Source organism: Onychomys torridus, chromosome 14 (assembly GCF_903995425.1).
Source record: "Onychomys torridus chromosome 14, mOncTor1.1, whole genome shotgun sequence".
NCBI classification, from domain to species: domain Eukaryota; kingdom Metazoa; phylum Chordata; class Mammalia; order Rodentia; family Cricetidae; genus Onychomys; species Onychomys torridus.
Window position 1 is genome coordinate 69,371,548 of NC_050456.1, and position 27,447 is coordinate 69,398,994.

The 27,447-nt window shown below is 47.4% G+C and overlaps 1 protein-coding gene across 2 annotated transcripts in view; it reads left to right on the top strand.

The window, feature by feature from the left end:
• Slc24a4 (solute carrier family 24 member 4) overlaps positions 1-27,447 on the top strand; it is a 138,914-nt gene that overhangs the window by 106,169 nt on the left and 5,298 nt on the right. For both annotated transcript variants that reach the window (XM_036206186.1, XM_036206187.1), the window contains exons 12-14: positions 1,524-1,728; positions 17,624-17,790; positions 23,367-23,481. In XM_036206186.1, coding sequence (XP_036062079.1) covers positions 1,524-1,728; positions 17,624-17,790; positions 23,367-23,481 — 487 coding nt within the window. The remainder of the gene's footprint in view (positions 1-1,523; positions 1,729-17,623; positions 17,791-23,366; positions 23,482-27,447) is intronic.

Sequence of the window (27,447 nt, forward strand, 5' to 3'; positions counted from 1 at the left end):
TTTAAGGACTGTTGTTTGAATCTTAGATGGTCTTTTAATAAAAAAACAAAAACAAAAACCCAGAGCCAAATATTGGGGTGAAAGCTGAAAGATCAGAGAAGCAGAGCAAGCCACAGCCACCACCTCTTACCTCACCAACTCCACAAATCCTCTGACTGAAATCCTCTGAGCCCTCACCTGAAAGGGTCTCAGCTGAACTGCTTTAGTTCCTGTTTCTCCACACCTTATACCTTTCTCCACCCTGCCGTCACTTCCTGAGATTAAAGGCATGTGTGCTTCCCAGTACTGGGATTATAAGTGTGTGCCACCACTGGCTGGCTCTGTTTCCAGGGTGGCCTTAAACTCACAGAGATCCATATGGATCTCTATGGATCTCAGCCTTCCCAGTGATAGGATTAAGGGTGTATGCCACCACTGTCTGGCCTCTATGTCCAATCTAGTGGCTGGCTCTGTACACACTATATCACCACATTAACGACAGTCATCAAAGGATGGAACAGTGAAGAACAAAACCCACAAAATATCCAGATTCAAACTTATTTATTGAGATGTTCTGAGGAAATAGCTCAGTCAGTAAGGGGGTTGTCTCAAAAGCATAGGGACCTGAGTTCAATCCTCAGAACCCACATTTAAAAAGCCAGGCCTGTTGGCATGTACTTGCAAACCCAACACTCATATTCCATTTCAGACAGCCCTTGAGACCCATTGTCCTCCACATGAGTGGTCACCATTGCATGCACACCTTACACATTTGTACTTGCATATACACACCTGCATTTGTATGTGCACATAAACATATGTAAACACACACACATGCACACACACTCATTCACAAATGCATGCATGCACATATGTGACTGTGGTCTCATTTCCTTAGTCATTTTCAAGATTTTTTTAATTTTTATTTTTAATTATGCACATGTGTGTGGGATAGGGTGTAATTCTCTGTTGGTTCTGTAAAGCCAGAGCTGTAGCCCTCAAGTATAACAGTTATCACTTTCATCCTATTGTGGAGCAATGGCCCTGCCTTTATAATTCTATCTCTACATAAATAGGTCTTTTTATATTTGTTTTTGTTTGTTTGGGACTTCATGCATGGCTTTTCATTTAATCCCAGTTAACTAACCAAATACTGTATGTCTAGGCCTATCAGACAAAGGCCCCTTTGCTCTTTTTGGTGGGCTAAGTGTTAAGGACTGTTTGTGGAAAAAAGTTGAGAAGTACCCCTCATCCTAACATGCATGTGCACACACACACACACACACACACACACCACCACACCACCACCACCACCACCACCACCACCACCATCACCACCACCACCACCACCACCGTGCTTTTCCTGGCTTAGGAGTCTGTCTCAAACCTACATACAGACAGCTCAGAAGTCTTCAGAGCAAGTGTTGTCGAGGATGGGAGGCAACTGATGGTTGTTGTTAAGAGTTGGGAGATTGTAAGGAAGAGGGCATTGCATGGTTCTGTGTCACTCAGCTTGCTGTCTGTGTTGCCTCCTGTCCCCACAGCGACAGAGGTTGATCAACTCGGCCAATGGTGTTAATAGCAAGCCACTGCAGAATGGGAGACAGGAGAACATGGAGAATGGAAATGTTCCTGTGGAGAACCCTGAAGACCCACAGCAGGGCCAGGAGCAGCAGCCACCACCACAGCCGCCACCTCCAGAACCAGAGTCAGTAGAGACAGTCTTCCTGTCCCCGTTCTCAATGCCTGGTGAGTCTGGAGGTGCTGGACCTCTAGCCACGCTTCTGTGGGTGCCATTGGGACCATGCCTAGGTCTTCAGTATGGAGGCTCTGACTCTGGAGTGATAGATTGGTACATAAGGCCAACATTAGGTCACCAGGGTGCCCTAAGGCACTGGATAGGCATACTGTCAGTATTATAGGTAAGAGTTGGGTAGATGCAGACACCACTGAATATGGTTGAAGCCTGAGGGCCAGAGAGAGGCAATCTGGCCCTCAGGAAGCACTAGTAACTCCTAGTGGCCACACTTGAATGCTATGGGCAGCTGGTCTTCTTACAATAAAAAGGCAGCAACCAGTAATACTGTTTCTATGGACCCTGGTGAACAGAGGGATGTTACATGCACCCAGATATTGATGTAGAAGTCAAAAGAAGGTGGCACTGGGTGCCCTGCTCTATCACTCTCCATCTTATTGAGCCCTTTGAGATGGGGTCTGTCACTGTATCTGGAGCTAGGCTGGTGGCCAGCAAGCCCCAGTGATCTTCCCATCTCTGCCTCCCACAGCACTGGGGTTACAAGCTCATACAGCTGCACCCGGCTTTTTATATAGGTGCTGGAATTCGAACTTAGGTCTTGCTGCTTGCATGTTTACCCGCTGGGCCATCTCTGTGCTCTCTATGGACATCTTTACACTCTTGCCCTTCACTTTCATGAGCAGGACACTTTTGTCCACATGTGACCTCACTTCTAGATGGACTATTCTAAGGTGAAACTTCTCCTTACTCAGTTTCACTAGACGCATCTGGATGCACTTCTGTAAATAAACTAGGTCAGACCACAGGCTGCCTCAGGTCCTCGAGCATCCTTCTGTCTCTCTTGGAGTCTGCCCTACAGGCCTAAGGTCACCTAACGCCTGGGTCCTTGCTGAATTTACCTGCTCTTTTCTCCACACTGGCCTTCTCACTGCCGTACCTCAAACACCCCACACACATGCACCTACCTTGATGCCTCCACACTGCCCTTTGCTTGAATGCACTTGCCTCAGTTTTCCACACGATTTGCTCCCTCATTCCTGCTCCAGTGTCACCATATCAGGATGGTCTTCCCAGGTCACCTGATTTTTTTTTTAAGATTTATTATTTTTATTTTATGAGCATTGGTGTCTCATCTGCATGTGTGCCTGTGTAAGGGTGTTGGATCCCTTGGAATTGGAGTTACAGAGCTGCCACATGGGTGCTGGGGATTGAACCCGGGTCCTCTGGAAGAGCAGCTGGTGCTTTAAACCACTGAGCCATCTCTCCAGCCCTGCCCCTAGGTCACCTTATTATAAGTGCTTTCTATAATTTTGTATCTTGAGTGTCACCCTCCACTAAACTATCAGTTCTTTCGGGGCAGACATCTTTGTCTATTTGACTTGTGTATCCCAGCACCATGTCTGCATCCTTGGAAACCTGTTGAGTGAATAAACTCAAGAGTTTGCCTATGAGAGGATCCAGAACCCACCTGGTGTTGTTCACTGTACTTAGCCTTCCATGAGCTCTCTGCTGTCCTAGGTGGAGTCCGGAGTCCTAAGCACTGGGATCCATTCCTGGGTATTCTGTCCTGCTGTCCACCATCTTAAGAGGTAGCAGAATTCTGGAACTTTCCAATCCAAAGCTTCATATTGTTCTAATAAAAATCCCATGGTTAACACATAATTCACTAAGCACCTGCTCTGCTTTGGCCACATCTGTGTAGCTGGCCTGGGCCTGCCAGTCTGGGCCCTTGGGCAGCTGAGTCTGGAGATACAGGCTCTCCTAGAACCATAGACTTCTCTGGAGTTTCTGGATTAGAGAGCCTCCATGGTATGTGCCTTACTTCCACTCCAGGGTGTAATCGGATTTTTCTTTGGGCTGCCAGCTCACAAATAATGGCATGGAAACTTATTATTAATTATGAAAGCTTGGCCTTAGCTTAGGCTTGTCCCACCAGCTCTTATAATTTAAATTAACCCATTTATTTTAATCTACATTCTGTCAAGTGCCTCATTACCTCATCTCTCCATATTGCCCATGCTGTTCCTCCACATCTGGCTGGCAACTCTACCTTCTTCTTCCCATAGTTCTCTATCTGCCTGGAAGCCCCACCTATACCCCCCCAGCTATTGGCCATTCAGCTCTTTATTAAACCAATCAGAAGGTGCCTTGTTACAGTGTAAACAAATATTCCACAACACCAGGGTTCTTCCTCAAACTCAGGGCCTAGCTCCAAGCTTCTCTGGAATAGTTCAGGGATTTGGCTAGGTTCCAGGAATTGCTAGACCTGATCAAACATCTTTTTTTTCTACACCAAAGATAGACCCCCAAAATGAAACCTGACCCCTTACTGGGGATCCTGGGGAGATTAGTCCTGAGATTCAGCCTTTCTAGGCCCTCTCTGCCATCCAGATGGCCCAAAAGTACTGGTGTCTGGACCACCTAAGATGCATCCCTGCATCCTATGGGATCACACACCGTGTATGCCCAGCCCATTTGACTGATCAGGGTGAATTTGGTAGGAGTTGTCTCTGAGTTATTTGGGACCCTAAAAGCCAAAAGGAGTGGTCTTCTCCAGACCCTGGGTCCCCATACTGAGGTTCCTGTTCAGACACACTGATGAGGAAGACTTCCAGGAGCCTAGGCTTTCTCCCAAAGCCAGCTCCAGGCCAGTAGACCAGTTTGGGTTTATAAGAGATAGGAACACAGGCCTTGGGTTACATCCTGGGTGCCCTTTACAGCCCTGGGTCATCCCACTGCTAGCCCCATTCCTCTCCAGGGTCGATGGGGTTAAGTTAGGGGAGACAGGGATATGGTAATCAAAGGACCAGTAGGGGGAGGGAGTTGGAGCAGGGCCACAGCAAGAAAGGCACAGTCTGGAGCCTGTGATGACAGTCCCTTAGTTATCTATGTGCATGGTCCCCCACTCTGAGAGGTGGGTATGGGCAGCTCTGTACTTCCCTCTGCCACTCCCCACTTGCCACTGCATTGCCATCCTGGATGTCCAGGAGGCTGCTGGAGAGACACATGTGGGTCAGCTCTTGCTCTGTAAAGTAAGGCAGCCCCTTGGTAGGATGACTCATTCCAGTTTCCTCCCAGCCTCAAATGTGGCAGGAGCGGCCCCTAGGACCTGCCTCTCTCCCCTGCATCCAGATCTGGAGCACCTTAGGGAAATAGCTATGGGGGTCTCTGGATGGGTCACTACATAAGATGGTGATGATGCAAGGGACCCCCCCCCAGCTGCCTACTAGGTGACTGCCTTGTGAATCCCCCCGAGCCCTTTGGGGAGGACCGTAGTTGGCCCACCTTCTTTCTTGGTTCCAGGATGTCCTTAGGTGTGGCCTTGACCTAGCCAAGAACAACAGCCAAGAACCTCGGCTTCCCCTCCGTGCTGGCTCCATGCTCGGGATCCAGCCTGCTTCCCTTATCCAGGGAAAGCTCCCTTTGTGTAGCAGAGCTGTTTACAGGGTTACCCATGCAAACTATAGTCCCTCTTCGTCCTCCCTGGGAGCAGAGTTGCCATGGAAACAGTACAGGGTGGTGGCTGTCCCTTCAGGTGTGGACAGTGACCTGGGCCAAGGGAGGTAGAGGTCGAGGTTCATAGGAAGTTGGAGGAGGCCAGTGAATACCACACCCGTGACCTCAGTTCTGGGCATGCTTGGCCTCCTTTCAGTCCAGCTCTGATTTCCCAGGCCTCAGGGCTCTCGTAGCTTAGAGGTCCACGAAGCTGCTGCTTTCCCCACTATGGCCCTCTAGGAATACCAGGGGCTAGGATCTTTGGAAAGGGAGGATGCTGTCCTCGGGGCCAGCTTGAAAGCCATGTAGCTATATCAGGGGCTCAAGAGACTGGTGTCAGCCATACTCATGCTGATGCTTTTGTGTTGTTTCAGGCAGGCTGGGGGCAAGCTCTGGAGTCCAGGGTGCCTCTCCCTAGCGCTGTGACCCTGGGCCAGCCGCTCACTTCCCTGACCCTCTACTCATCCACACAGCAGGTTGCTGGCACTTGTTTCCTCAACAGTTCATATGATAATATCATCAGGCCTTATACTGTCCAATGATAGTAGGCAATCTGGAGAATTCATATGGACTGCAACATGCTTCATGCACATGGTGTGCAATGTACTCAGCTTCCATCTACTCTGATTTGACCACAGGCAGTGTCCTAGAAAAGTGGGCCTGGAGCCTCCATTTTGAAGGTCAAAGGAAGGAAATAGCCTCCACTGAGTGCCTGTTACATGCCAGGCACTGGGCTACAGGCAGTTTGCTGTTATTCTCCTCGTCAGTCAGCATCTAGGCACTAGGCTCTGTTCTGCCCTTAGGGCTGCAGTTCGGACAGGGCAAGCCATGATCACTGTTCCCTAGGAGCTTCCAAGCTTGCCAGACAAATCTGAGTAGATGACCACATGATGTGCTTTCTATCATGTGTGTTCAACCTGAATGTAGCCCAGGCTAGCTGTGAATGCAGCCATCACAAAATCTACCTACTAAAATATCAAGACTTTTTTTTTTTAAACTGGACAGTTTTCAGTCATGAACTTTATGGATGACAGCGTTGTGTCACAGTATCACACAAAAAAGAAACTGTGTGCGCATACTCGAGTGTGTGCATGAATGGGTGCACGCGCGAGCGAGAGAGAGTGTATGTGTGTGTGTGTGTGTGTGTGTGTGTGTGTGTGTGTGTTGTAATAACCCATGGGCTCTAGGCTAGACATCCCTGAAATTTAATGTATGGCCCAAGAAAATCCTACTTTGTCCATTGTGGCCTAGCCACCCCTATTGCACATGCCCTCCTTCCCTGACATAATTATCCAGAACAGGGGGCAGAGGCCCTCCCTTGACCATCCAAAGGCTAGGGCAGTAATGCCCAAGCCTCCCCATAGCCTGGACCCACCTTGCTGATGCTGGTTTCCTCTTCCTATCCTGGCCCCCAGAAACTAGGGTATGGTCTCCCAGGGAAAAGGAGAATCATGGCCTCTTGTGGAAACCAGGGTCTCTAGTCCTTGCTCTGCCCTAAATAGACCCTGAGCCCTAGCCAGAGGAAACCCCAGACATGAGTTGTTTGTAGCTGTGTTATGATCTCGGATGCCCTGTGTGTCCTTGGGCACCTTCCTGAACCCCGCAATAGAACTGTTCTCTCCCACTCTTTATTGTACCTACCAGGACCTTCCTGTCCATCATCAGGTCAGCCGACATCTGCTGGGACACTGCCAGGGGCCACACAAAACAGAACACCTCTAGCTCTCTGTACTAGTCAGAGTGCTGAAACAGGACAGCATAAACGGAGCCCTGTAGGCCACAGGAATCTCTCCTCACACAGTGCTGGAGGCCTGAAGTCTTCCCTCAGGGTGGCAGCATGGCTAGGCTCTGCCTAGGGACGCCCTCCTGGCTGCTCATTACATGCTCAGCTGCCTGCCTCAGTTTGGTGCATGCACCTGGAAAGAGAACATTCAGAATCTCTTTTCCCAACATTCTGTCTGTCCATGTGCGTGTATGTGTCTATTTGTGTGTCCATGTGAAGGCCAGAGGTCAACCTCACATGTGTCTATGTGTATATCCATGTGAAGGCCAGAGATCAACCTCAGTCACTCCCCATCTTGTTTCTTGAGATGGGGGAGGTGGGGTCTCTCACTGAGCCAGCAACTTGTGGATTCAGCTGGGCTGGCTAGCCAGTGAGCCCCAGGATTCTACCCATTTCTGTCTCTCTAGTTTGAGGATTAAAAACAGCAGCACACCTGGCTTTTTTATTATTATTGTTATTTTATGTGCATTCTGGAGATTGAACTCAGGTCCTCATACTTACATGGCAAGTACTTTACTGGCTAAATCATATTCCTCTTCCTTTGCCCCTCAGAGCTCATTGAACCTGAATTGCCTCCTAAATGCCCTGACCCCAAATACTTCTCAATTGAAGTAGCAGAGGATGCAGTTCATCACATTCCAGGATTTCTCAGGGTGTCTACCCTTACACCCCATCTTCCTCTGCTCAGTGGGGCTTCTGATAGTGTTCTGGTCGGGAAGGCCTTTGGGTCCTTCCACCCCCAGTTCTGGTGATGATGAAAGCATCTCTGCTGAACTCCTGGGACTGCCTCCTCTTGAGTGGGACACCCTCTCTGCAGCTCCTAGGATGATGCACACAGCTCCACCCGCTGTTCCCTGTGCCACAGAGACTCTTGGAACTTTTGTCGGAAATGACCTTGCTCTTTCCTTGGTCATGGGAGCTGCCAGAGACACCTCACACTCAGTGTGCAGCCTCTAAGTCAGGGTCATGATTTCAAAGACTTGTCCCTTCCGGTCACTCCCCTGCTAGCCACTCTGTGCACCCTGGCTGAGCACTTACTCTCGAATTCAACAGCTTTATTGAGATATAATTCACACCTTTTCATGGGTTTGCCATCCCCACAGTCATTATTAAGGGGTTTTTGATCATTTCCCCAAAGAAACTGTATAACCATTGCAGCCCATGCCCCCCACAGCTAACCTACTTCCTATCTCTTTAGAGAGATAACCTGCATGTTTCATACATATGAAATCATGTGATGTACAACCGCTTGTTCCAGACTGCTTCTAGCATAGCGTTTTTTAAGGCTTATCCACATTGTAATGTGTACAGTACTTTTTCCTTTTAGTGAATATGACACACTTGTATAGACATTTGGGTTGTTTCTACTTCTTGGCTTTACGTAGTTTTCATATGGCTAATTTATCAACTACTTGTTAGCATTAGTTTGCCATGTTGGGAATCAAACCCATATCCTTGTGCATGCTAGGCCAGTGCTCTACCGCTGCGCCATAACTCCAGCCCTATAAGTGGTTGTTCAAAGAACTAAGAGAGCCTCATGCTCTATTACAAGAGGCTCAGTATTTTTTTCTTCAAGGAAAGCAGTAGTTCTCTGTGGTTAGCAGCAAATTGTCTCTGAATGTTAAAGTTTAAAGCATTACTAGGAATTTTTAGACTAGAGATCCCTTATATTCCAAATAGGAAACTGAGTCAGTGGCTTACTCAAGGGGAAATCTCCACCAGGCCCAAACCCAAGCATCACATCAGTTTTCTAGGAAATCCCAAGACCCATCCCATCTACCAGATCAGAGCAGCACTGGCTGGGACACCCAGGAGTCTGTGTCCAGAAGCCCTGGCCTTTTCTGTGGTGCCTGAGGCTGGCAACAGAAGCCACACACCTCCTTTTGCCCAAAGTGGATTATTAAGAAGAAGCTTGCCAGGCTGTTCTCAGTGCAGTAACAAATGCAATTTTCCTGCAGCCTACTTCATGCTCATGAACCCAAAGCCACAGAAAAGGGGGAAAAGGGGGGCCTACCTCTCCTCACTTCTGCTTTTCAGATTGAGGAACCTTCTGGGAAGCCAGGAGAAGGAGGAGGCAATAACCTTTCATTTTATTTGCAGCTTCTACAGACGGGGGGTGGGGGGGGGGGGATGGGGGGGTTATATGACAGACTTCAGACACACCTTGCCATGGGAGATGCTACGTGCCACTTTAGTACCCCAGTGCCTGTGGGTCAGTCATATGGTGACGTTGGAGAAGCAATGAAGCACCAAGACCTGAGACAGGGGGACCCTGGGGAGCCCACAGAGCCTAGTGAGGCTGAGAGATGGGTAAGTGCTAGCTGCATAGCAGGGTTCTTCCCCACCCCCAGTGGTCCCTAATATCTGCTAAGCATCTCATAATTGTACTTGGACTCTGCCAGTGGCCCTGCTGGGAGAGCTGGTGGATTCCCATTTCCCTAATGAGGAGTCTGGGATTAGGCAAGCCCCATATAGGTAAATAGGAGCCACAATTGGGACTGGCACCCAGGTCTGACTGTCTGTAAATGGTTGCCTCTGGCTGTGCCCTCTTTTGACTTCATTGAAAATGGTACAGATAATGGGAAGGAGGGACACATTGCTAGGTCTGTGGCTGGTAAGCACTGGGCTCTAGAGCCCACTCTGCAGAGAGGGCAGGATGGGGGCAGCAAGTACTCACAGTCCCTCAGGGCTTCTGGCACTCATCCACCACTGGACCCATTTTAGGGCCTCTGAACTCAAGGCAAGGCTCTCAGAGGCAGAGCATACATTTGAATCCTCAGCTTTCCTTAGCAAGCCTGAGCATCCTTGAGGAGGTGGGCAGAGGGTAGGTAGGACTGTCCCACAGATGAGGACGAGGAAGCTCAGAGGGGCTGGGCCAAGGGTCTCATGAGTCCCCAAATGAGGGGACTCTGACTTCTCCATAGACACAGAGAGAGAGATGCAGGTCAGGGCTGTCCTTCCACTTAAGGACAGTAGTCTCTGGGACACAGCACAGCTATGCTCTCAAGATGCCTAACAGGGCTCCCTAAGTTGCTCATCAGCATGAGAGGAAGACCAGGCCCTCAAGAAGGCCTCTAGGGTCTGCTGCCGTGAAGCAATCTTCCTGGGCCTTTGGTGTCCCCGTCCACCAGCCTGCCAGCCTACCTGTGGGTTAACCCTGAGCAGGACCTGCCCCTGACCTTACTGATGCTTAATGTTTCCCCACATACCATCTCTCCCATGCTCTCCTTCTGCAAACCCCAGCCACAGATCTCTACCTACTGGACTCCTCTGTGACCCTCTGGAGCCCTCAGGATCAAAACCCATCTGTTCACAACCCCAGGCAGTGCTTGAAAAGGAGGCATGTGATAGGTGGGAGACATTGGGGTGAGGGACAAGAGTAGCTCTAATTAGTGCTTAGTCTGTGCCAGGCCCTGTTTAGCACAACCATGTGCATCATGGGAAATTTGCCTTGCTCTCCCAATTTCCAGCTAAAAAACAAAAACAAAAACAAAAACAACCAAGATACAGGGAGGGTGACTATGCTCCCAATGTCACACAGCTATGTGTGCATCAGAGCTCAGGTTCCCATTAGCGCGACAGTTGATTACAAAGCTACAGTGCCTGTCAGGAAACAGCCGATTTATTGAGAAGAATAATGAGAATTACTATTAATGAGAAGAATCTAAATTCATTAATGTCATCAAAATAACAAAAATTCTTGGTTGTAAAGTTTATTCCTAGGATTAAGAGACAGGAAAAACTTTTTAAGTGCTGTCTATTATTTTTAGTTATGTATGTGTGTGTGTGCATATGAGTACATACATATCAAACTGGAGCTGAAGTTGCAGGCCATTGTGAGCCCCCTGAAGGGGGTGCTGGGGACAGAACTTGGGTTCTCTGGAAGAGCAGCACATGCTCTTAGCCTCTGAGCCATCTCTGCAGCCCAAAGCCTGGAGAACCTTAACAGACTTTTCTGTTGCTTCCAAAGCTATGGGATAAATTGCTGGTGCCCGGATCGTGACTGTTGGCACCTGCCAGCCAGTGGATACAGAGGGACTCCCACAGATTGGAATCGTGAGATAAGCAAGCAAATAGCACAGGGGAGCAGGGTGGAGATCTGAAGAGCTGGTACCATCTTCTGCCATCTGATATGCTTAAATGAGCCATTGAATTTAACTGAACCTCCACTTACTGAGCTGTGAAACAGGGAGACTACCATCTCCAAACCCTGATACAGAAAGCAAAATATTTACAAACAGTGCCTGTACAATGTAGGAGACAGTGTAACTGTTGGCCAATGACAAGACAGCACAGCACTGTCTCCCCGCCCCTACCCCATCTCCTTCCCTCCTGACAGCTGGGGTCATGGGGGGAAGGAGAAGGCTCTGTTTGGGCCCTTACTACTACATGAGCTGTTCATTAGTCTCGGCAAGCGAGGTATGGCTTAACTTTATAAAGTGGGTTTTACCTAGTGGGATTTATCTCAGGAATTCCAGTTTTGATCAGCGCATAAGATCAGTCGGTGTCACCAGACCTGATGGCACAGATCTGTAATCCCAGCTATCTTGAAGGCTGAGGCAGGACAATCTCAAATTCAAGACCTGCGTGGGCCACAAAGCAAGTTCAAGGCCAACCTGGGCAATTCAGGAAACTCAGTCTCAAAAGAAAAAGAAAAAATAGTTGTAATATAGTATAGTTTAAGACAGCAGGCCTTAGGTTCCATCCCCAGTACACACACACTCACACACACACACACACAGTCAGGGCAATATTAGACAATGTAATATAACCAAAGATCGATACTCTTTCTTGATTAAAATTTTTTCAGAAAGCATTTAACAAAAGCTCTTCAACCTGATAATAAGCAGCAATGACACCCTGCCGCTGGTAGGGCACACTCAGCGGAAGACTGAGAAGTTTTGCCCAAACTCAGAAAATGGACAAAGGGTTTAGGTAGATGTTTCTCTTAAGATGTACAAAAGCCTTAAAGGATGCTCAACATCTAAGTCATTAGGAAAATCCTAATTAAAAATGCAGCGAGGCCAGATGTGGTGGCCACACCTCTAATCCCAGCATTCAGGAAACTGAGGTAGGAGGATTACAAGTTCAAAGCCAGCCTGGACTACTTGGCCAGACCATTTGTTAAAAACAAACAAAAAACAGTGACATGCCACTTCACAGCCTTTACATAACTGAAATCAAAGAAGAAAGTTAATAACGAATTTCCAGAAGGTGGAGGGAAAGACTCTACACATTACTAGAAGGGAAGTGAAATGTTACCCCCATTTTAGACAGCACACCAGCTGTTTCTCCAAGAGTTAAATAGAGTTACTATGGACCTGCAGTTCTACTCCTCTGCTTCCACTCGAAACTAGTTAGAAATACTACTTTTTCTTTTTTTTTAAATGTATGGATGTTTTGCCCACATGTATGTCTGCACCACTATGTGCCTAGTGCAAGGAGAGGCCAGAATGTGTGTGTGTGTACACATATATATGTCTCAAAATAAAAAGTAAAAAGAGGTAATATAGTATAGTGAAGAAATGAAGACACACAAACACTTGTATTCCAACCACACTATTCATAGAAGGCCAGAAGTTGGAATACTCCATTAATTAAAGGATGATTAAGCATAATATGGTTCATACAGAACTGGGGATGCAGCTCAGTAGCAGAGCACTTGCCTGCACTGGCCTAGCAGATGCCAGACATTGGGTTCAATCCCCAGCTCTGGAAAAAAAACATATTCATATTGTTGAAGATTATTCATCTGTGAAAAGGAATAAAGTGTTAGCACATGCTACATGAACACAGTGCTAAGTGAAAAAAGCCAGGCACAAAAGGACACATTTCTATTCCATTTAGCTGAGCTGTGCAGAATAATTAAATCTGAAGGTTGAAAACAAGTCTGTGGTTCCCAGAGTTTAGAGGAAGTAGGGAACGCTATTAATAGGCATGGGTTTCTATTGGGGATGGTGGACATTATTTTGAATGCTGTCATACTTAATAACTGTAAGTACTGAAACCCACCTAACCAAACACTTTAATGGGTGACTTTTTGATGTGGTACTTATATCTTCAGTGTTTTCAAATGGAGTTAACCTGCAGTGAGTGGGGTTCTCAAGCTATGGCCCAGCCTAAGAGCAACCACTAGGAACTAGTTAGAAATATGTCTTTGTCTCTTCTTCTTCCTCCTCTTCCTCCTCCTCCTCCTCCTCCTCCTCCTCCTCTTCTTCCTCCTCCTCCTCCTCCTCCTCCTCCTCTTCTTCTTCTTTTTGTAATGTGTATGGATGGCCTGCATGTATGTCTGCACCACTTGTATGCCTAGCACATGGAGAGGCCAAAAGAAGGTATCAGATCCTCTGGAACTGGAGTTACAGGCAGTTGTAAGGTTCTGGGAAACAAACCTGAGTCCTCTGGAAGAGCATCTAATGCCCTTAACCACTGAGCTGTCTCTCCAGCCCAGATGTAAGTATCTTAGGCAACAACTCCCTGTGGCTTCCAGCTACTGCAGGCTGAGTGGGAGGAGCCAGAAGTGGGAGGCCAACCTGAACCACACAGAGGAGATCCAATATTTTTTGAAAAATGCAAATTTTCAGACCCTTCATCCAGACCTTCTAAAGCATCAGACCTGTAGTCTGGTCAGATCCTTCCAAGGGCTTCTACATTTGAGAAGCAGGGACGCTGTCTAAGCCATGTGGACACTTAGCTCCAGGGCCCAAGAAAATCTCTCTAGCAGCCAGGAGTGCAGTCTACCCCCAGGACCACAGCTTAGCCACTCCCTTAATTGAAGTGTCCAATTAGTGAACCATCCAAATTAGTGTGAGGTTTTCATCAACTGCTACATCTGTTCTTTTCCTCTGGCATGATGGGCCATCTGTTTGGTTACGGTTTGTCTTAAATACTTTTTTGTCACATAATTAAGTTGTAATGTTCTACTTCAAGAGAGAAATCAGTGAGTCAGGGAAAGAAAAAAGATCTTCTCCTTGGTGTTGACATATCTGTCAGTCTGTGATGCTGCGGGGAAGGGAAAGGCTGGGTGCCAGGTGGGGCTTCTAGAAGCATTGGAGTGGCTGTCACTTGGGAGGCAAGAATGCTGCCACTGACCATCAGTATTGGATGTTCCTTGGGATGGACATTTTTCCCATCACCCTGGAGCCTCATGGCCTTTTAAAATTATTTCTTGGTAGTGTGTGTTTGTAGTCCTCATGCTGGGAGAGTGGACACAGGCTCCAAGGCCAACAAGCCTAGAGGAAATGGCACTCCGTTCAGATAAAAAACAAGGTGGGTAAGTCCCAAGGAAAGACACTCAAGTTTGACCCCTGGCCTATATACTCACATGCATGCGCACACACACACACACACACACACACACACACACACACACACACTGGTTTCATGGAATGATATTTAGCTTTCACTATGTGTAACCCCATTATTTTCTATTTCTTCTCATGGAAATATTGGTTTCATCCACTAAAGTGATTTTTCTAATCCACCAGTGTAAGACACCCAACTGTTAAAAACCACCACAGTAGAGACAGGGTCTGCTAGAGGATTGTTTCCAAGGAAACTATGGTGGGTGTTGATGCTAACTGCTTGGGTGGAGCCAAGAAGATGACATGTCAAAACAATATGCAAAGCCTGTACCAGCAAAAGGACAAATGTCTGATGTGATGTGGTGTCTGTGAAAGAAGAAATGTGTCCTTCTGCAGTCTTTTGTCTATCTGCAGAGAGGTTCCTGGTACTTAGGTAGCCAGGGTCACAATTCCGTGAAGTGAATTATTATCCTATGCATGGAGTCTTAGAATGTCTCAGCCTTCCTCAGCAGCCCTGATGGATTGGGATGTAGTTGGCAAGACAGGAGCCTGGAATTTGAGCCAAACCATGGGACAGAAACTGTTCTCCTGTTTATGCTGGGTGTACCCAGTATGTGGAGATGCCTTTAAAAAGAGATAGGAGACAGATGTTTTCCTAATTGCAGCATCTGGATGGATAACCAGCTGACTTGCTGATCTCAAGCTAACCACGTTTTCTTTACTCCTAATAAACAGTCTGGGTTAGTCTGTTGTTATTGTTGATTTGTTTTGTTTTGTTTTTGTAAGTAAACACACTTCAATTATAATTATTTAGGAAATAATAATGTGCACAGACACAGCTCTGAAACTGATGAACTCCAACCTGCTCTGACACTTAAAAAATTGAGATAGAATCCATATGCCATAAAATAGACCCTATAGGGCACATTTTCTCTTCTCTATTCAGAGAACAATATGACCCCTGTCAGTATATAATTCCAAAATATTTTTATTATAAAACAAAACAAAAAATATCACCAAACACATCCACCAGTGAAGACTCCCAGTCCCGTCTGTCTCCCTGGCGACCACTGGGCTGTTTCTGGATTAGCCTGTTCCAGACATTTCATCTGGATGGAGCCTAGCACTATGTGGCTTTTGTGTCTGGCTTGCCTCCCTGTGAGAATTATTCCAGCACCCCTCCCTGTGGAGGCATACATGCCTCAGCATTTCAACCTTGCCCTGGTCAGACATAGAACAGCTGGCTTATGCTTTCCTCACTGGGTTGACTGTGTGAGCATTTGAGTTTTTGTGACAAGGTCTGTCTTCATCTCTCTCTCTCCAGTGTGCATGGAGGAGCCAGGTAGTGAGTGATGAGGCCACTCTGTTGAACTCTTTAGGGGACTGTTGGACTGTTTTCTAAGGAGTCTATACATTTGTATTACTCCACCAGTATGTGAGGGTTTTTACTTTTCCACATCTTTGATAGTATTTGTTATGTATTTTTACTATAGTCATAGTTTGGGGTGTGAAATAATTTTACTTGTATTTTCTTAATGACTAAAGAAATTTACACTTATGTATTTTTTTATTTTGTGTGTTGGGCATTATAAAATAGGTTTGATGGCCATTTGTATGCGTCTTTGGAGAACAGTCTATTCAAAGCCCTTTTCTCTTGAATGTGCACACCGGTGCACATGTGTATAGGAAGTGTGTGTGTGTGTGTGTGGAGGCCAGAGATCAATTTCAGGCATCATTTCTCAGGAGCCCTATACCTTGGTTTTGAGACAGGTTCTCCAGTTTAGCTAGTCTGTCTAGCCCACACCCCAGGGATCCTCCACGGGCCACTTTTTCCTTCTGCAGTTTTTTTAACTTAATCCTCGCTTCTCTTTGTCTTGTCTTGGGAGGAGAATAAGGTCCTGGGTTTTCAGTGGTTCCCCCTTCAACATGGGCATTTACAGTTAGAAGTTTCCTTTGGGGCCTGTCTCCACCACATCCTGTGAGTTCTGACCTTTTACATTTTGTTTTCTGTTTCCTGCAGTATTTCCTAATTTCCCCCATGATTTCTTCTCTGACCTCTCAGTTTCTAGGACTGTGCTATGTGAACTCCAATTGTTTGCAAATCTTCCAGCTTTCCTCCCAACATTGAGTTCTAATCTGGTTCCCTTGAGGTTGGCAAGCACACACGGCCTGATATCAGTCCGTCTAACCCTACGGTCTTGTTTTACAGCCCCACACTCAGTCTGTTCTAGAGAACTGTTGGTGTGTACTCAGGGGGAGTGTGTGTACTTTCTTTCTTTAAATATCTGAGGGTCAGTGAGATGGCTCATAGGGTACCAACTCTTGACACAAGCCTGATGACCTGATTTCAGTGACCCAGACCCACATGGTAGAAGGAGAGAACCGGTTCCCACAAGTTGTCTCTGACCTGCACACACCAGCACTGTGACACAACCCCCTATGCACCCACACAAAATAAATACATGCAGAAATATATATATACACACATATATGTGTGTGTGTGTGTGTGTGTGCGTGTGTGTGTAAGTGTAATAAAATATTTTGGTTTTGTCATATGTGCACATGTGTGTGAGTGCAGGCATGCATGTGTTGTGTGCAGGCTAGAGGACAATTTTTAGGAATCAGTTGTACAATAAGTCACTAGAGCTTTTACCCACAGAGCTATCTCACCGGCCCCAACATGTGCCTTTCTTGCATGCACATACTGATGCTTTCCGTCAGCTTTGGGGTCCTGCGCACGAGTTCTCGGTATGCCTTCCAGCTTCTGCTCCTCCTTCCATGTGCTGGGCTGCATGCCTGGTGCTTCCCACACTTCGTGTCACACCATTCCTGCAACAACCAAGACAAAGAGAATGTTCTTATGAGCAGATGAAGACAGCAAGATGCCAAGTGCTCAGCACCGAGCTTGCCACACTCCATAGGCCAATTACTATATTGTCATTGTCCTAGTTTGATCCTTATCCTCAGAGGAACAAGTAGAGTTGATGGAATGACTCCATGCTGTCTGACACCAGAACCCATATCCCACCTTCCCCTCGCAGCTCCCCTGGACCAGTGTCATCCTGGCTCTCGGTTCATCTTCCTTGTCTGGTCAGTTTAAGGATTACAGTGGACTAAAGTTGGTCAGCCAACAAGCATTGAGTCCTCCTGCTACTTCCAGGTGACATGCTGGAGGACAATTCCGTGGTCTCAGTTACTTGAAGTCACAACTAGTTTATCTTGAAAACAATAAGCCAGGAGTGGGCTAGCAATCACATAACCCAATGTCTTTCTCTCCCACCCCTTGCTCTACCCCATTCCCCTTTGCAGAGGCAAAAAGTGACAAGGCTAAGTGGGTGTTCACTTGGCCCCTCATCTTCCTCCTCTGCGTCACCATCCCCAACTGCAGCAAGCCCCGCTGGGAGAAGTTCTTCATGGTCACCTTCATCACGGCCACGCTGTGGATCGCTGTGTTCTCCTACCTCATGGTGTGGCTGGTGAGTGACAGCCCCTGCCCAGCCTCTTCTAAGCTTTGGTCCCACCTGTGGGCAAGTTCCTGGCCTTGCTGCCCTTGGTCTCTTTCTCGGTAGAAAGTGGTATTAACATAGGACCACAGTGCCTTCCATGTACCAAGAGTGGACACCATGTTTTGTTCCCTTGAAGTTGGGAGCAGGCACTGGGAAGGGAGACATACACGAGGCTACACTGGTGGGCTGGGCAGAGTAAGCAGACACCAGTCCTGGGCCCCTCGTTTCTAGGGTTCCCAGAGGAGTGTAAAGGAAAGAAATGGGGTCATTGAAAGGTAACAGAAACCCTCTGTCACAAAGCTGCCCCTTTTTGTGCCAGACACACAGGACAATTTTATAGAAGCCCCATTTGGGCCTCCTAACATCCCCATGGAATAAATATTTTTAGTGCCCCTATTTTACTGATGGAGAAATGGATGCATGGAGAACCCACAGTTGTCTGAATAGCTGGGCTAATGATGGAATTGGAAAACCCCTGTTTCCTGCAGGGGGATTAGGAGCTATAAGAGGGGGCGTGGCTACAATATGGCTGGATTTCCATTCATTGTGAAGCTCGTCTGTCAGTGCACGTACCTCATTAGATCATTTCCTCTTCCTCCTAACACAGAGGGCAGCATCAGGGAGGTGAGCAGGCCTTGACTGCCAAGGCAATGGGGCCAGGAGAAGTTCTTTATGAGCCCAAGGGCCTCTTTCCCTTCGCCCTAGAGGAAGGAGGCAGGCCAGCAGGAAGAATGGGCTGTGGGGAGTCACCCAGGGCCTTTCATATGCTAGGCAAGTACTTGATACTGAACCACATACTCTGCCCGAGAGAACATATGAGAAGCATGATCCTGCCTCTTAAGATCGTTACAATTGAGCAAGTGGCTGACTGACCTAACTCCTGGAGCCAAGGTGAGCCCCTCCATGAAGTTGGGGTGACCACCACTGCCTCTCAAGCCTGTTGGCCCATTGTTAGACATCCTGCTCTCCAACCAGCCACTGTCTCATTTCCCTTCTTCCCAGCCCTGTGTGGAGAGAGCCCAGTTATTGGATCCTGAATAGTACATGCTACATTTGTTGACTTGTTTGTTTGTTTGTTTGTTTGTTTGTTTGTGGGGCTTGAAATATTTCCTACCCACATCCCTAGAAAAAGATGCCTCTCAAAGACGATAATAGCAGCACCTTAAAAGAATTGAATCTCACATCTTACTTTCCCTGAGCAAAATGAAAAGCCAGCCATCTTTATGTTTTAAAGGGACCAATGATGTTTACTAAGTCATATTCCCAAAACATAACAAGTTAAAAAAAAGTAGAGTATTTTGTGAAATTTGAATAGGCATGGGAATTAGAAAGGTCAAATTAAAGAATTTGTGAAATTCTTCTCTCATTACGGAAAATGTCAGCACTGTTCAGTGAGCTCTAGGTGGCAAAGAGATGAGACACTCCCACCTTCAGTATCTTCATTTACAAATCCTGCTTTTGTTTTGAAAACCAGAGTCCTAGCACAGGTTGGACTGGGGTCATGAGAGCCACCCTGCTGGGCCAGTCTGACCTGTGGTATTGCTTTGAGCATTGATGGCTTCAGTTTAGGGAAATACAATCGTCTTGATGATAAGAGGGGATAAAGAAGACAGTGTCTCTGAGCTCACCTTGATCTCTAAGGTATGCCTGCCCTGGTGGCCAGTGCTGGCTTCCATGATGTCCCAATGGGCCACCAGGAAGAAGTGAAGCCACCAGGCCATCCCCAACCCATTGCCTTTAAGGCTGTCACCTTCAAGGGGTTAAGAAGAACCGTTTGCAAATGTCAGAGGTGCACACCTTCAATCCTAGCTCTTGGAAGCAGAGGCAGGCTAATCTTTCTTGAGTTCCAAACAACCAGGCTACAAAGAAAAACCTTGTCTCAATTAAAAACAAAACAACAAAAAGACCTAATGTCAGTATCAAGTAGAGAGACCTTCAAATGGACTGTCCTTTCTAAAGTACAGTTGGGGACACGGGAACAAAGAGAAGCTGGGAGCATTGTTCTGCTTCCAATTCAAAACCTATACATCTGGAGGCTTGGAGCACTGGAGTTTGAGTTCAGGGTAGAAGAAGGTTCATGTGACATCCCTGACCCCAGACTCTGAAGTGTGTGGGCATACCTACAAATTGTGCCCATCTTCTGTCCCCCCACCCTGCTGCTTCTTAGCCATATGGTTCAGTAGTTTAAAAAGGAGGTACTTCTAGCAACTCCACATAGCCCAGTGGCTACCCTTAAGATGTCCAGCGTCACCAATTCAAAACTCGTATGTCACAGCTAGTGGCTTGTGGAGGCCCCTTTGGTCAACAGTGTGGACTTGGTAGTGATGAATCAGTTGTTCTTTTCTCCCTCTCCTGAGTACCTCCTTCCAGGGCCAGGGCATGTTAGCAGTGTGCCACTGTCTGAGAAAATGAGGTGTGTGTGTCTGTATGTCCCCACTCAAGAACAGGGGTAGCTGGTAGTGTGTTGGACCCCCTCTGAGTGTGGGTAGTATGTTCAAACTCATCTGTTGCTCTTCTCCCAGGGCTGTTTCTATAATTCACACATACTGGCTGAGCCTGGTACCTGGGAAGCACCTTTAGTCTAGGGCTCTCAGAACGCTGAAATCTGATGGCTCTCATTTTCTTGCCCCCATAAAATACAATCAAATGATTGAAAATGAAGGAAACATGTGGCCCTGGCCAGGTATTCATATTACACTTCCTCATTGCATCCTTGCCGCTGAGCCCATGAGAGTGTGGTGACTTAGAGAAGCAAGCCTGATTGTCCAAAGCCATACAGCAGTTGCCGGGACTGGAACCATGAAGTAGTGTCCTGGTTTCATTACTGTTGCTGTGGGGAAAAAAAAAATACCTGGACAGGAAGCAACCTAAAGGAACTAGTCGTATCACATCCATACTCAAGAACAGAGAGAGATGTGAATGCGTGAACGCTTAGTGCTCAGCTCACTTTCTCCACGCTTCTACAGTTCAGGACCCAGACCCAAGGATGGTGCTGCCCCTAGTGGGCTGGCTCTTCTCATATCCGTTAACACAATTAAACAGTCCTTCCACACACATGCCCACAAGCCAACCTCATCTAGACAACCCCTCATTATTACTATCTTCCCAGGTAATTCTAAGGTTATCTTAGGGTTTCTATTGTTATAATGAAAAACCGCGACCAAAGCAAGTTGGGGGAGAAAAGGTTTATTTGGCTTATGCTTCTGTATCACTGTTCATCACTGAAGGAAGTCAGGGCAGGAACCTGGAGGCAGGAGCTGAAGCAGAGACCATGGAGGAGTTTACTGGCTTGCTCCTTATGACTTTCTCAGTCTGCTTTCTTACAGAATCCAGGACCACCAGCCCAGGGATGGTACCACCCACCATGATCTGGGCCCTTGCCTATTAATCACAATTAAGAAAATGCCCTACAGCTGGATCTTAGGGATGCATTTTCTCAGTTGAGGTTTCTCCCTTTCTAATAAATCTAACTGGTGTCAAGTTGACAATTAAAACTCTCACAAACTGAGATATGATCAGTTCTGAGGGACATCACTGTTGATATCTCTGAAAAGAGGCAAGCTGCAGCCAAGGGCTAAACCAGGGTAATCCAAATGCCTCTATCTGGCTGCCCCAACTCTGCTGCTAATGGCTCCAGCCGCCTCACTAATGTCATTATCTCAAATGGCATTCACTGGCAGACTGTGACTATGCATTCAAGATCTTCTTGAGAAGCCTTTGATCCAGCAGGTCTGTGTCTTGGAGTTTCTCCTTAAGGAAGTAAAAGGATGACAATTCAGACATTGACATACAGATACATTGATGGAGAGGAAATTGGAGCATTTGGCTGGGAGTCCATGCTCCACTGTGAGCAGCTGGTACCCATGGACATTGGTACTTAACCTCTCTGTCTCTCATTTAGCATAACAATAGTGTCCTCCTCACCAGTAGGCAGAAAATAATAGAATAGATAAGATTATGAAAGTGTGGTGGTTTGAAAGAAAATGGCCCCAAAGAGAGTGCCACTATTAGGAGGTGTGGCCTTGTTGGAGGAAGTGTGTCACTGTGAAGGTGGGCTTTGAGGTCTCTTTTGCTCAAGCCACTCCCAGTGAGACAGATCACTTCCTGTTGCCTGTGCAAGATTAGAACTCTCAGCTACCTCTCAGCTACATGTGCTTGCACACCACCATGTTCCATCATGATGATAATGGACTGAACCTTTGAACTGTAAGTGAGCCATCCAATTAAATGTTTTGCTTTTTAAGAGTTGCTGTGGTCATGGTGTCTCTTCATGTCTTACTCAAGAAGAGAGTAAGATACCTTTGTAGACCACCTGGAATACAGCAAGTCCTCCATAGAGATCCAACAAGAAGCCATCAAAATATTAGTGATGGACTAGTTATAATGCACAGGCCATACCAGTGAAATATAAGCATCATTTTAAAATGTGTGTAGGCGATGGTTGCAAGTGGAGAGGTGTTCACGGTATATTATTACATGAAACAAACAGTTACAAAATAAATAGTGATAATATGATCTGACCTCCCCCCTTTCACAAAAACAAGACCAAGAGTGCACAGACATTTTCAGATGTTCTCAGACCAGCAGCTTCAGGGTACTAACCACCAGGGAGTGCAGGTTGTTAGGCCTCACATGGGACTCTGGGGTGAGGCCTGGTGGTCTGGTTCTAGTAGACCCTCCAAGGGATTGTCAATGTCCTCAAGTCTGGGACCTGCCTACAGATGTAATGTGTCAATAGTGGTCGTCGATGGCTCTTCAAAAATGGTAGTTAACTGTCATTTTCACTTTATTTTATAAAAATGTTTAATGCAAGACTGGAGATATGGCTCACTGGATAAAAACACTGGCTACTCTTCCAGAGGACCAGGTTCAATTACCGTCACCCACATGGCAGCTCACAGCCATCTGTAACTCTAGTTCCAGGAGATCTTATGCTTCTTTGGACCTCCTTGAGAACTACATGCACACAGAACTCTCATACACATAAAAAAAATAAGTAAAATGGAAAAAAATTTAAAGAAAGATTTTAAAGCCATAGCAGATACTGCATGATCAGTGAAAAAACACAGAGATTTTCTTGCCAAGCATGGTGGCGCACGCCTTTAATCCCAGCACTGGTGAGGCAGAGACACAAAAATCTCTGAGTTTGAGGCCAGCCTGGTATTCATAGTAAGATCCTGTCTCAAAAAAATTTTTTTTCCTTAAGAAGCTGAGGCCGTGGCTCCATTGGTAGAGTGCTTATCTGGTATGCATAAAGCCCTGAGTTCAGTCCCCAGTACTACATAGACCTGGTGTGGTGCTGCATGCCCAGGATCCCAGCTTTTAGGAGGTAGATAGAGGCAGGAAGACTCAAAGTGCAAGGCCACCCTTAGCTACATAGCAAGTTCAAGGCCAGCCTGGACTACATGGGACCTTGCCTCCAAAAATAAACTAACAAACAAACAAGCCATATTCAAGACTTTTCTCCTAATTTACCACAGTATCACATTTCCAGGGCTGTTGCACTGTGAGTTCACCCCGATCTCTGACTCTGACCTCTTCTGCAGGTGACTATTATTGGATACACTCTTGGGATCCCTGATGTCATCATGGGCATCACCTTCCTGGCAGCAGGCACAAGTGTTCCAGACTGCATGGCCAGCTTGATTGTGGCAAGACAAGGTATGGATTGAGCCTCAGCCACCTGCACCCCCTGGCAAGCTCCCCATCTCAGCTGGCTGAGTATGGCTCTTAGAACTGGCAGTTATCAGGTCCCAATCAGAGGGAGCCCGTGGTATCTAGAAGTTGTCATCTATTAGGTTCCCTTGTGGGGAGACTACTGTCGTGTCACTATTCCTGAGGAGACATGAGCAAACATCTCTTCACACTGTATAGGATACTGATGACAACCCAAGAAATTACTCCATCCCAGTTAGCTTGAGGAACCAGAGACTTTATTGCCATTACTTACAGAGTATGGTTGAGGGAGGAGCTACTTACAGGAATGTGGGTCACCTCCAAACAGCCACATCACAATTAAGTCCCACCCCACCGTGGATGACAGCCTCATGGAAGCTGCATCATGGAATCCATCCATCACTCCCTCCTGCATCTCAGCTGCACAGGCTCTGGTGGGGAGGGGGATGCTAGAGCCACTAGGCCTTGTGTAGCCAGGAGGCAGGGGTGAGTGGTGGAGTGGGGAGGGGGATGCTAGAGCCAATAGCCCTTGTGTAACCAGAAGGCAGGGGTGAGTGGTGGGGAGGGGATGTTAGAGCCACTAGGCCTTGTGTAACCAGGAGGCAGGGGTGAGTGGTGAGGAGGGGGATGCAAGAGCCAATAGGCCTTGTGTAACCAGGAGGCAGGGGTGAGTGGTGGGGAGGGGGATGCTAGAGCCACTAGGCCTTGTGTAACTAGGAGGCAGGGGTGAGTGGGGGGGGGGGGGGGGATGCTAGAGCCACTAGGCCTTGTGTAACCAGGAGGCAGGGGTGAGTGGTGGGGAGGGGGATGCTAGAGCCACTAGGCCTTGTGTAACCAGGAGGCAGGGGTGATTGGTGGGGTGGGGAGGGGGATGCTAGAGCCAATAGCCCTTGTGTAACCAGGAGGCAGGGGTGAGTGGTGGGGAGGGGGATGCTAGAGCCAATAGGCCTTGTGTAGCTGGGAGGCGAGTAGTGGGGTAGAATGTCAGGTGAGGTTCTAATGATCTTATTCCTCTCCTGCTTGGGAAGTCAGTCACCCACTGGCCCAACTGTCACTGTATGGTCCTCATTTTATTATCATGACTACAAGGCCAAAGTTACCTCTGCTCTAGGCTGGATATGGGATGGTCTTGATATGCCCAGAAACAAACAAACAAACAAAAACACTACAACAAATACTAGAATGGACTCCCCTAGATCTTTCGAAGTATTTTCCTGTGTGATTGTTTTAAAGGAGATGGGTCCTGAGGTCACAGTATGAGCTGGTAACAGAGCCGTGACCTAGAAGTCACACAGCAGATGAGTGACTATATGCATTAGCTAGTTTTGTGCTGCTGTGGCCAAATTCCCTGAACCAAATGACCTGAGGGAAGAAAGCTTTATCTTCGCTCATCACTCATCGGTTCCAGAGAGCTCAGCCCATCGCAACAGGGACTGCAGGGTAGAACATGGGAATGAGTGTTTACATCGTGGTGGATGGGAACCAGAAACTGGAAGTGGTGACCTACGTCCACAAGTTAGACTCCGCTTCCCAACAGCTCTACAGTGTCCCCAAATAGTGCCACCATCTGAGGAACAAGGGTCCAGAGCATAAGCCTGTTGGAAACATTTTAGATTCAAGCCATAACAAATGAGAACCATGTCTGTCTCAGACAGGAATCATGAAAATCCTAGACAATGACTCTTTCCTGTTCTCCGGAATTCTAGAAGATGTGAAGCATTTTGCTTTGTATATCAGTTTTCTTTTGGGTTTATGAAGAAATAACCCAAGTTGAGCAAAATGAGGAGTGATTCACAGTCCTTGACCCAAAATCCAAAGAGCTGCTAAGCCTGGCCTTTCATTCTCTGCTCCTCTCTACCAAGGAGACAGCATCCCAGAGTGGGCTAGTGCATGTCTTCATGGTAGGCAAGTTTTGAAAGTCCATGGGATGGGAAGGCCAAACAGGAAGAATGTCCTCAGGAGACAGGAGAAGAAGGCAACGTCAGGGAGAAAGGTTGGCTCTGGAAATAAAGACACATTCCTCCAAGAGATGCAAAGGCTGAGACAGTGGTGTGAAGAGAAGGCAGTGTGGGAACGTGTTGAGTGCTGGGTAGGCAGGTGCCTGACGTAGAAAATTAGAGGCCATTGGAAGTGGCAGCTGAGGGGAATAGAATTTAGTTGGGTGACCATTGAAATTAGTATCTTTGCTTCCTAGGGCAGGTCAACCTTACTCAAAGTCTGAAACCCAGGGCCTGGGGCATGTGCAGCCTACCCACCCTTCACATTCCAGGAAGATCCCACTTGCCTCCTCCTGTGAGCTGGCGCTCTTTGGCTTACCCAGCCTGTAGCTGTACCCCTCTAGGCTCTGCTTCTGTTGTTGCAGGCTATGTGTGTCTCTGTGTTTCTGCAGCCATGCTTCCTTCTTATAAGAAGAGCTGATGCTGAGTTAGAGCCCACGTAGTTCAGTATAGCTTTATTTGATGGCATCTGTAAAAATCCTAAATTCAGTCACAGTCAGAGGCTTGGGGTAGACATGAATTGGAGGCAGGCAACTCCTTACACAAATACAGTGAGTGAAAAGAAAGCTGAGGGACGTGGGGGCCTAGCTGGTATTCAGTCATATGAACCTGGGGAAAGTCAGTCTCACAGATACTTCACAGCACACAGGTGACAAAGTCACCTCTGGGTGAGCACCAGGGAAAGACAACAAGACAAAAGGATGTTTGGTTTAAACGCTGGCTAGAAGGAAGTATTGCAGTTTGGCTGGTCCCAGTGTCAACGAAGGGTCTTATTTAGGAACAAGGGACAAGCAGAGTCCTGGAGTAGGACACGGTCTCACTAGCTACACTATGGCTAAGGTTTGGAGTGCAAAGCTGTCATAAGGTAACAGCAATGTGGTCCACAGAACCCAGTAGACACGGTCAGGCTTAGAAGCTTCTCTCTGACAAAGGGTTCAGAGTCAACTGTGTGACTCAGGAGATCACACGGGTTCCCTGACAGGAGCTTCTACACTAGGCCTCTCTGCAGGCTCCCTGCAGGTCAAAGCATAGCAGGCAGGTATCGACTGGGGCACTCACATTACACCCAGAACCTCAGGCCGTGCACTGTCCCTGCTCAGTCAGGACCTGCATGTTACAACAGCCCCAGGTGACTTATTTGCCATTAAGGTGTATGTCACACTGCCCTAAGGCTCCCAGCCACCTGTGCAGCCCAGAGAGTTGCCTTGAGACACACTCATCATCATCATCCCCCATTTCCATCTCCTATATCCCCCATCCATCTCTAAATTCCAACATCTGTAGCCCGTCCTCACCAGGTACAAGTAGCTGATCCCAAACAATCAACCGCACATTCCTTCACATTGCTAGAGTCTAGGAGCCTAGTAGACCAGAGTCATAGAGATCCAGACCTCAGAGCCCTAAGCTGCCAAGAAGCTGAAGTCTTTCACGCCAGGGAGGAAGAGGCATGTGTAGCTGGAGAGCTTCTCTCCAGCTCCCGCCAAGCCCCTGCAGTCCCACAGCCCACTTATAAAATAATCACTCAGACACTTATATTACTTATAAACAGTATGGCCGTGGCAGGCTTCTTGTTATCTACTTCTTCTATCTTAACTTAACCCATTTCTATTCATCTATACTTTGCCACGTGGCTTGTGGCTTACCGGTACTTTACATCTCGCTTGTCATGGCAGCGGCTGGCAGTGTCTCTCTGCCTCAGCCTTCCACTTTCCAGAATTCTTTTCTCTCCTTGTCCCACCTATACTTCCTGCCTGGCTACTGGCCAATCAGTGTTTTATTTATTAACCAATCAGAGCAACACATTTGACATACAGAACATCCCACAGCAGGCATGTGCTGGGGGTCATCAGTGGACAGCGGTGAGAACGAGGGAGAAGGAGTGGCCTGGCACACTGGGGGGTAGTGAAGAGGCGGGTCTGGATGCTGGACGGACTTGCTGATGAATGACACAGCT